We start from the raw sequence: 11,536 nt of genomic DNA on the forward strand, positions 1-11,536 counted from the left end.
TAGACCATTTATCTTGTTTCAAATGTTTATTTTTGTCATCATTTGCTATCCGATCGTTAAGTCTGACGTCATGCGTCACCGCTTCTGGTCCAAACGCTGCCAGAAGAAAACATCAAACGGTGCTAATATACACTCACAATGTAATATAATACTACCAGAAAAATTATAATCCTAACCCTTAACTCCATACCGAAGTCCCAGATAGCCAGACAATGAAAATATAAATATAAATAAATATAAAAACGATTTGTGTCTGGGACGCTTTGAGCACGGAGACTGTAGTGTACACCGTAAGTTTTTACATTTTTGCTTAAATGTGTAATATGAATAAACAGTGCTCATAAACAGCTGTTGAGATGGTATTCTTAAGTGAAACGAGTTGAGGCTTGGACCCGGAAACAGCATTTCTTACGTCACGACTTAACAAGCGGATATCCAGCAAAGTAAACCAAAAGATTGAAGGGTGATTCTCAAAAATCTGTATTTTCTGCAGGCTTTTTTCAAGATAAATTTCATGTCTTTCCAAAAAAGGACACTTACAAACTCCAAAAGGACACCAAAAAACCAAATGATATATATACCATATAAGCACATGTGAAAGAAAAAAAAAATCAGAATTGTATAGTATATGTGTATAGTTTTTCTCACTGTCCAATGAGAGTGTGTGTTACATTTACAAGTGAGAGAGGGGTTGGCTCTTCAAATTGAGGCGAAAGTTGATTGGTTGCTCCCACGTGTGTACTGTCCAATGGCATTTTTTAACTAGATTTACAAATTGATAAAGAAAAGCATTTGGCAAAACAACAAAGAAAAGCAATTGGCAAATAAAGAGAGAAAAGCTTTTGCCAAATGCTTTTTTAAAAAAGCAATTTAAAATGTGCATTTAAATGATTTATTAATGTTCTTTTTATTGTTTTATTAATCTACATTTTAAATTTGTCTATTTATACATTAAAAATTTATTTTTTAAATTTGTTGTTTTATTGTTTTATTAATCTATATTTAAAAACACGAATTAAATAAACAACTTTAAATATATGTATTTGTCCATTTAAAAAGTGATTTATTTATATACATTTTTATGTTTGAATTATTAAATTGATCAAATTGATTCTTCATTTTATTTTTAAGTGGCACTCTTGATCCTCCATACGAGTGAGCCGAGAAGAGAGCTTATCTGATAGCCAAATGATCTTAATGACATATGCTTCCTTTAAGCTTCCTCGAGGGAGAGTGCTTTAAGAACAGAAAATACAAAGCACTGTAAGAAACTTTGCTTAGCACACCGTTACCTTTGTGTCTCTGGAACATCTGTGTCGGCGCGTGTTCTTATTGTCATTAGACTGAGGAGCCAACTTTCTCCAGAGCATGTGGATATAATTTTTTTCTCAACATTAACATGTGAAGCAATATAAACATGATAAACTTAGGCCGACTCAAGTGTATGTATGTTCTGTACTGTAATTGGCACTGTCTGCTTTATTTTTTCAGTTTGCTCTGCTTGAGCTTGAATGCTTTTGTTCTTTATATATTATACACATATATATATATATATATATATATATATATTTATTTTTATTTTTATTTTTATTTTTGCACACGTTTTCAACTTAAAGAAAACCTTGAGATATTACATAATGTTGTTGTAGACATGGTTGTGTATAAGGCCTAATCATAAGCTTGTTCAGAAACCTTGACAAAAACTTGATTATTAAAAAATAGCGTCGTTCTCGTTAAACGTCATTCAAATTAATAAATATTAGAATATTCATTTTTTATGAGCCGAAATACTCGAATACAATATTTTTGAAAAATGCCCATCCTTAATATAAACAGACCTGCAACCCACTAGTTGTCAATCACTGATTTGGCTGGAGATATTTCCTCTTTCGCTGGACTATTTTAGTTATGTGTGAAGTGGAATCAGTTGTGCTCAGATTTAAATACTTTTTTATTGCCACGAGAGTTGCACAGGCAGGAAGGGTGTGTTGGAGTATTTCCTGTCACCTTTGGTTTTACACCGTAAACAAGAAAGGCTGCGGTTTAGCTGAATCTATGCATATTTATAGACTTGAGCGCTAAGCAAACGCTCAAGCGGCGGCAAAGATGGCCTGATTTAGAAGCATTTCCAGGCATCTGCTCATATTAATAGGACTAGTACAACGTCTGGGCATTTGATAGTTTTCGCTCATGTCTCTCTTCTTTTCTGTCGTGGTTTTGATGGTATGTAAGGGTAAATTGGACAGGATGTGGGCTGGCTCTCATCTCTTTGTGGCTGCTTTGTGTGTGAAAGTGCCATCATGTCGAATCATATTTGTGTAATATAATGTGACTGTAATTGTATACTCACTCATTCGTCTTCACCCATAGCAGCCTCAGCAAAAGGCCAAGCACACTGATTTCATAAGACCCCCCTGTGTTTGTGCCATTGAGCTAAATGTTAGGCATTCCTGGTATTTCAAGACTGCCAGACTCTGAACAGTTGTGTGTGTGTGTTTGTGTTGGACACACGTAGTGTGTTTTGTGCGGAGTGGTCTGACACCATCTGTTTGTACATGCTCGAATGATCTTAACCAGTTTTACAGCTTTTAACAATTATGATTTAGGCAGGAAGTGCACACGCATCACAATAGCCTTTTCAGCTGTATTCCCTTCTCCCCTCTCTCTTTTACAATAAAGCACTGTCGAGCAGAGAGAGAGAGGCAGAAAGCAGAGCCAGCTCACTGGAACCATTTTTGACAGAAAGAAGCCTGTTGTTTCAACAGAGCGGGAGGCTGGTGACTCTGTAGCGCTCGCCTCCCCCTCTCACCCCTCCTCCACTCACCCCTCGCTCTCCGGCCCCTCCCGTCATCTGCCCTGTTGCCTAGCAACGGCGGACCGGAGCAATCGTAGCAGAGGCAGAGCAATTCCGGGATCAGATTGGTGGATGATTTATTAGTTGCGCTCAGAATACAGTGAGCCCAGGCAGCTGAAATGGAGCCTTAAAGTGGAGCCGACACGCAGCGAACGAGACAGCCGCGCACATAGCCGCCTGCCTGTAGTGCACTGTAAATATTACAGTAGTGGAAATATAATTAAGGTGACATAATCAGGCCACTCTAACACGCGCCACTCTGGCAGGTGTAATTGATTTTTGTCCTGCCTGGTCAGGATCCAGGACCTCGGATAATGAAGGCGTGCAAGGAATCCCTTTAACACTTAATGTGTTAAACAAAATCTGCATGTACACACCTTAGACCTGTGGTCACCAGGCTGGGGATTCATTAACACATGAGGCTGTTAGATACTTGTCAGTGTGAGATTAAAGTTGTTCTGGTTAAGTGGCTGTTATTGGCCCGTGGTCACAGTGCCAAATGCTGGTCCGGGTAATCATACATAGTCTCTAATCTTCAAAACTTTTTCAGCACTTATTGTCCCCCCCCCCATTCCTTTTTATTTTGCTTGCTTCGATGTTACACCCATAAAAACATTGAGTGAGTGAAATAATTTAGGTACTTGGAGAGTCTGACATGTTGTAACTCATAACTAGTACTTTAGTCATAGGTGCATTTAAAGATTATCATACGCTCGTTTTGCACATTGCACCACCTACTGGTTAATCATCCGCCTCTTTACCACAGCAGATGAAATGTGCTGTCTGTGGTGGGTTTTTTCTAACACCTATGGTTAAGTATCTCAACCCATTACGGAGGCCCTGGTGAGGGTAGATGTAGATTTAAAAGCTTGTAGTGTTAATTTGCAGAATTAGGATTTTCATTATACTCAAACACCTAATTTATTGCAAGTTTATTTTTCAAATCTTTTTAAGAGAAACAAGTAATATTCGCTCCCTTCCTCACTGAAGATTGTTCTTCAAAACGCCATGTGTAAACAGTTCCCGGTTACATAACCAGTATGCATTTGAGAAGTTGGCCAAGAGCTCCGGAGGAACTCCACGACTGGTTTTGCAGTCGACTTGTATTTTTTAACCACGTTTAATACCTCTACAAAGATTGCCCTGGCTTTTTCTCGCTGGTTTGTGCTCCCTGAAACTGCACAGTTCCCTTGTAAAAACCACCATGAGGGGGTTGGAGTCTGTGTAATGAGAAGAGCAGACGTAGAGTTGATGTACACGCACACTCTTAAAGAGAGCTCTCAGAACATGCATGTGTGACACAACCGCTGCGATCCTCCATGCATCGCACAGCTCCGCTACAGGTTTTCCGGCCAGCCGCAGAACAGAGGCTCTCTAGCAGAAAGATCACATGTAAAGCCTTCCCCTTTGTAGTGGAGGAGCAGAGAGTGACAAGCTATCTCTTGCTCGTAAAAAAACGACGTACCTTCGGAGACTTTGTGGATTCGCACCTCAGTTTTGTTACTGCCTACAAGTGGACGTAGAAATTTGGGTCGTGTGCCGATTGGACTTTTCATGGGCTTTCCGAACAGTTTTGTTTCTTGAGGACCGTTGACTGCGATTACTGTGGAGCGGGGCTCGCCGCTGGAACAAGAAAGTAAATCTGCTGGTTGTCTGCTTCGCTGGTTATGAATGTTTCTGCCTCCGCTTTTTATGGCTCACAGTCTGTGGCTCTTAAAGGAATAGAAAAGCATTCAAGCTACACAGTCTCCTTTTGTATTACAGCAGTCTGTGTAAAAACATTATTATTATTTTTTTTGGAGTTTAGTTTGTGTTGTAAAAGTTATTTTATTATGGTTTTATTAAGTGATTGTTTTATTTATTAACTGTTCTTGCTTCTTGTTTTAGAGCTTAAGTCGTTTTTCACATTCATAAACCTGATTATTTAAACACTGTTAGCTTAAGTTCTGTTTGTTTACAGTAACTGTAAGCAAATGGGTTTGTAATTCTAGTACTTTACGCAGGAATCAGGCAGCTGTTTGAAGTGTTGAGCGTGAAAATTGTAAGATTAAGGAGAAGTGTGTTGTGATTCGTCGTAATTTATTGAAGTTCTGTTTCGGCTTTGAACTTTAGTGTTGTGTGACCTCATATGCATATCGCCTTGATGAACTTTCACTAAGATTTCAGGCGAGCTGCCATCGTGTTTCTACTGTGGTTTAATCTCGGCTTCTATTCCTGCTTTTGTTGTCATTTTTCCTCATTTTTTCACTGTAGCTGAGCTGTGCTAGCACAAGCAGAGATTTTCAGATTAAGATCACAACATTGTTTTCTTCGCGTTGCGTTTCACAATGTAATGTATGTGTAGTGCTTCATGTCTGTTGTTAAGGGTGCTTAAAAATCTAATTTTAACTGTTTTTCTCTTTTCTTTTCCCAACAGAAACGGTTCATAAAAGGTTTAAGGCAGTACGGGAAAAACTTTTTTAGGATTCGGAAAGAATTGCTCCCTAACAAGGAGACGGTAAGTCATTTGTTTCCTATTGAATACATTTGTCATCGTTCTTGGACACTAAAACAAACTCCTTTTCACTGTGGTTTCTCAATTGTTTTGAAATTGAAGCTACATCTTAGTGGTTTCGAAAATGGAGAGGTTAAGGAAATGATTGAAAGCCATAGCTTACGGATGGACTTGAGTGCATGAATATTAGATTTAACAGTAAGCATGTTAGGTGCTTGAACAGGGGCCCTGAGACATGTTTAGTCAAAACAGAATCATGACTGTTTATTTAATATTTGGTTACAGCTCAGTACAGCTACACACCTGGGGTGTATTCCAGAAAGCACGGTTAACTTACCGTCAGCTAAACCCTGAACTTTCGGTTGATTATCCCCAAACCTTGCTTACTCGAGGTGTGGTTCCAAAAAACGCGTCCGGGAGTAAGTTCATTCAACTCCGAGTATGTTCCTGGTTAAGACTCGAGACATTCTCAACAGAGCGACAAATCGACGAGTCACTATGGAAACGGATGCTAAGAAAAAGCACGCCATGCTGTTTCTTTCTTCTTCTTTTGTTCAATGGTCGTTTACATGCTTAGTGCATATCGCCACCTAATTGATGGTTGTGCAATCTTTTTTTTTTTTTTTTTCATTTAATCTTTAATCCTTGAGAATATGAATTATATTGTTTGTTTGATGCTAATTATATATTAAGTCATATCAGATATGTATTTTGATTTAGAATTCAGACATAGAAAATGCCGATCCATGTGTCAGATGAAAATATAAAATGTAATAAATAAATATCTATAATATAATAAATTAAACATTACCTTGTCATCGTGTTTTATAATTTATATAGATAACTGTTATATATGCCAATAAAATGAATATAATAACCATATTAGAATAATATATTACCTTATTTATTACTTATATTAGCGCTTCATCATTAACAATTACATATTGTAATATTATATGTTGTGCGCTATCTGTCACATCCACTGAAGGCTCTTCAGTAGATCACACGTGCGCTGATAGCGCTAAAGTGAACTAACCCTGGAACATAACCTGCTCCGGAGCAGGTTATCTTCAGAGAGCAAATTACTATGGTTACTTACATACCCTGAAAGTAACCTCCGATTTTAGAACCGAAAGCCGAGGTTATCCGCTCGCTTATCCTCAAACATACCCGAGTATGTCACATAACCTGCTTTTTGGAATTACCCCGCTGATGGCTCAAAGAACTAAACTTATCTTAAGCTTAAAGTACTATTTGTTAAACTTTTGTTTTAGTGCACAATGCAAGTAATAGAAATTTTAGCAAAGTGTAATTTTGTTACTTTTTTTAAATTAAATTAGACTGCACCTTTTAAATTCCTTGGTTATGTTAAAATGTTAAATGCATATTACTTTGCATTTCATGGTGTCAATAGAAGTTTGTGCGGTTTTGTTTTGTACATGAAAATATTAGGATGATATTAGAAACTTATCTTTTAAACTTTTATTAAACTATTAAAGCATTTTACAGTAAATACATTATTTAATATGTTATTATACTATACATTATATACAATAACATATAATAAAAATATTTTAAATATATTATTTAATTAATTTCTAGATACCATATATGTATATATCTGTATGTGTATATGTATACATGTGTATATATACATACACTTCTGATTGTTTTTTTTGTTGTGTGTTGTTTACAGTTATGTAAGTTGATTTTTTTTTTAAACATTCTTTTAGCACGCCTAAGTACAGTATTCTTTGCATACCAGTGTTTTTATCCATGTTTTATCAGGTCAGCTGTTAGCTTTACTGGCCTCAGTGTCATGTCAGATAGACTGAAACACAAGCTCTGACTAACAGGTCGGTTATCATGTGCATTTTTTATGGAGTATTGTCTTAGCTCAATGATTAGTCAGTGAAGAAAATCCCTCCTAGCAGAGGGAAGCTTCGTACAGACCTGTCACCCTTGAAGTAGTACAGTCATTGATAGTTTTGTTTTGACTCTTCATGCTGAACAGCACGTATTCCTTTGGCCATGAATTCATATTTGAAATGACCCTTTTCAATTATTAGTGAACTGTGTGACCCTGTAGAGGAAACAACAAAGTGAAATACAGAGCAAATAATTATTAACTCTGTGTGAGTACACACCCAGATACCTGTTTGGCGAGTAGAGAGATTATTGATATGAGAAATGTGTTACTCGTTGGTTTTTGTTGACCTGCAACAAGGTAAGAAGATATGTTCATGTCATCTTTTTAGAATTGAGAGAGTAAGCGAAAGTTTTGCTTATTTCTTAATTTTCTGCATTTTCTTTTATCACTGGCAGTGTTATGTACAAATAATGGTTTTGCAATTGTCTGCATCATGGAAATAATGATTTTTATTTTCTAATTTAAATTTTTTTTAAACATAAATTTGTTACCGCTAGCAGAACATTTGGAAATGTTATTTTATACTGATTTAATAGCAATCCCAATTCATATGGAGACATTTGTTCTGTTTACGTCAGTTTGTACATGCATACGTAATCAAGCCACCCTCTAGAAACCAGGACAAGAAGAGAGAATGATGGAAAAAGGAGAGATGGAGGCACAACAGTCTTGCTCAAGGGCAGGGTTGAGGGGTTAGTTCAATATTCACTAAGAAAAGCGAGCGTTCTCTAAAAAGCCCCACTTTGCTTGAGATTGCAGTCGCTTTTGTGCTGAAAGCCAGCTCTCTGTGCAAGTGCCAGTCAATACCCTGCGGAAAGCTTGATTTATTTTCTCTACAGTCCTTTTCCCACTCTCCTGTTTCATTTGCCATACCTCTCTTTCTTGTTTGTGACTTAGAGCATATTCTGAAACTCCTTCCTTAATTCATCCAACACAAAAACCTTTCCTGCTCCTCATATACCAGTCTTTCTGGTGAAGACTCTTTCCTTTGCATTTCTTCCAGGTAATCTGGTCCAGGATTTGATATGACCGTAGCGTTTTTAAATGCCCAGTACCATGGAGGGTGATACAGTGCAGCTTTTCTGCCTCTCCCCATTTTCCCCCTCAGCACTTATTAGCTGGGTTTCTCATAAAGAGCTGGTGCCAAGGCTAAGCACCCACTGCTGTGCAAACACACCAGGCCTGACTAGCTCTCTGGAATGCTTTATATGAAGTCAAATAAAAGAGGAAGCTGGGGAAGTGGGTGTGTCGTCTTGCAGGCTCTGCTCTTTTCGCTGCCACCATTTCCTACACTTGAAAGACAACGTCATGGAATAATTTGTGTACTGGTGCAAGAAATGTTCCCAAACAAACCCGGCATGATGTGTCTACAGATCGCAGATAACACAGCTTTGCAGCTCTGTCCATGTGCTGTCCCAGAAATACTCTCTCTACTCTTTAGATGCTTTTCTTTAGTGATTTAGACCCATTCGTTTTGATTATTGCATACTAATGAAACTGGTAAGCAAAGTATAATCAGATTTAAACTGCACATGATCTAAATAGAAAATAACTATTGCAGATTGAGTTTTTTTTTTTTTTTCAGTGCATATAAATGGTCTTTTTTTAATTGATTTTTTAGCAGCTTATTTTTGTGATTTTTTTTTTTTTATTTAAATAATTTTATTTATTTATTTATTTGGTGAGATTTCCAGATGCTTCTTTTTTTTTAAGGGCACAGAGATTTGTCCCTGGTAAATCTGAATGTGATTTTGGTATGATTACAGTGCAGTCTGTGTTCTTTAACCTCCTGGAAATCTGCCCCTGGCTTTTAATGCCAGGTAGACCCTTCATTCAAGTTTAATTCAATTCAATTCAAGTTTATTTGTACAGCGCTTTTCACGATACAAATCATTGCAAAGCAACTTTACAGCAAATTAAGTTTCTACAATATTTAGTGGTAGCTTATCAGTGGTGACTGTCAGTTAATGTACATATGGCAGAAATGTACGGAAAAATCAATTAAAGACGTAATCAAACAGACGATGAACACTATTAACAGCAAATATTATATGATGCAATCAAATTTATAGCAAAATGTGGTAGTTCTGTAAGTTGTTTCAGGGTTGGCATTATCTTGAGGTCCTCTGAGGGGTTGGCATCATCTCTTCTCAGGTGTTCTGTTATCTCAGATCTTCGTAAGGGTTGGATCCAGACTCTGCATCATTTGTATTATCAACATGAATGTTAAAATCTCCGACAGTTAGCGCTTTATCAACAGTAACCAGTAGGTCTGAGAGGAAATCTGCAAATTCTTAAGGAGTTCAGCTCCGACTCTGCTGGGTTGCAGGCCATCAGCGCGAAAAAGCCTAGGACACTCCCAGAAAAGATTCCAATTATTAACAAAGAGCAGTTTCTGTTCTTTAATATATTCACACGTTATAGAAACGAAAATTTATAAATAAAATTGATTTTAAGATAAAAAATAGACGATAAAGAATTAACTTGACGGAGCTCAAACTCAAAACACACGGCAGCAACAAACAGGACGTTCGTCATTCAGGAGGTTGCAGACTAACTGGTAACACTCCAAAGCTGAAGTTGCACCTGCAGGAAGAAAGAATATTAGGTTGTAAAATAGAGACAAGTGTGTGACGTGGTGTATAGGGGACATTTTCTGTCACGTTGGAAAAACAGCCATATAGTAAAGCAGCTGTGGCGTAATCCAGCTACAGGATCCAATTGTGTAAGGAGGCAGCCCTGGCCCTCTGGTCATGTAATTTTCAAGCGAAGATGGCCGACATGATAGAACTGTTCTCGGCACAACCTTGTAGCAGATGTTTGCCCTGGTGCGATCTGTATAAATGTCAAATTGAATTCATTGCAAAGACGTTAGCCCCGCAGCCAGTGCCCTAGAGAGTCGCTTGTGTGATTGGAGGTATTCGGGCTTGGGCACTAATTAAAATGGCTAAAACTGGCGGCCTGCTCGATCGCCAGCAGCTGTCCAGGCTTGATAAAATAGTCTGCTTGTTTTGGTAAATGTTGTTTATGGAAATGTTGTTTATCTCTGTGTTCTTGGCCGTTTTTATAGTTTAGACTCTCTTGATAGGCCATCCAAATAAATTGTAATTCTTTCTGTATAGTGTGTATGAAAAGTGGGCATGGATAGCCTGTGTATTGTTTGCTCTCTGGCTTTCTGAACAAAGCTGTGGCTGTACAACTTGATCTTTCGGATTAAAGAGATCGACCCCCATCAAAAAGTCTTGCTGTGGCATATTTTTGCCTCCATTGGCTAAAAGCGCTTACAGCAGGGAAACACAACTGCTGATTCCTCTGCTTGTGCCTCGTTGGCCTGTTATCGCACACGGCTTATTTTTTCTTTTCCAACAGAAAACCAGCAGTGCAGCAGGGATCCGTTGTCTATTTAACATCCTTTTACACCCCAGCCAAGGCCATTGTAGCACACTTTTTTTTTTCTCTCTCACATTTGCCTTATTTAACCACAAGGTTGGGCAATAGTGTTTGAATGGTAGCCTGTTTTTGCAGTGTGCTACATTGCTTTGTTGACTTTGGAGCAAGGTTACAGTAATATACGTCTCCTCTCAATGTGATTTTTCAGGGCTCTTCTCAGACGGTATAACAGCGGCATTTATTTGGACTGTCAAAATGGACTGTCTAGAGTGGGAGCAAAAATTGGTGGCAAGGCATTTAAAAAATGCAGCGCTATCAATGAAATCTTAGTAGGAACTGTAAAAAATAATCTGTAGTAATTTTAGATTTTATATATGCATTTTATATATATATATATATATATAGTGATAGTTTTGTGCCGTTAATTTTGCTGTGAAAATTGTCAATTTATTAGTTAAAATGTATTATTTTTTAAATGTATTAATATTACATATTTTATATATATATATATACATTATAAAAGGTGTATTTGTTTTTTCTTCCGTGTAAATATTTAGGATGTGAACATGAGGGTGAAATCTATGAGAACGGGAAACAGTTTGTGTCGAGATCAAACCCTTGCCTCAAGTGCAGCTGCTCTGTGAGTCTACTGTGTGTGTGTGTGTGTGTTCTCCTTGTGGGGATGAAATTGAAATTAAAATTGAAACAAAAAAGAACTGCACCACAAAACCTTTAAAAACCACCCAAGAAAAAGATGATAAAAGGGCTAAGTAATCTCATATTACTGTTCACATATTTCAGAGTATTAGAATACGTCTATATGAAATATAGTAAGTATATATTTAAAGATGCTGCCAGTATAAACCAA

General features: G+C 37.4%; 1 protein-coding gene across 1 annotated transcript in view; it reads left to right on the forward strand.

Annotated features, from left to right (window-relative positions):
* LOC107716061 (arginine-glutamic acid dipeptide repeats protein-like) overlaps positions 1–11,536 on the forward strand; it is a 120,029-nt gene that overhangs the window by 96,223 nt on the left and 12,270 nt on the right. The window contains exons 11-12 of the mRNA XM_016522383.1: positions 5,271–5,351; positions 5,634–5,690. Coding sequence (XP_016377869.1) covers positions 5,271–5,351; positions 5,634–5,690 — 138 coding nt within the window. The remainder of the gene's footprint in view (positions 1–5,270; positions 5,352–5,633; positions 5,691–11,536) is intronic.

Source organism: Sinocyclocheilus rhinocerous, unplaced genomic scaffold (genome assembly GCF_001515625.1).
Source record: "Sinocyclocheilus rhinocerous isolate Xijiao unplaced genomic scaffold, SAMN03320098_v1.1 scaffold148, whole genome shotgun sequence".
In the NCBI taxonomy this organism is placed as follows: Eukaryota; Metazoa; Chordata; class Actinopteri; order Cypriniformes; family Cyprinidae; genus Sinocyclocheilus; species Sinocyclocheilus rhinocerous.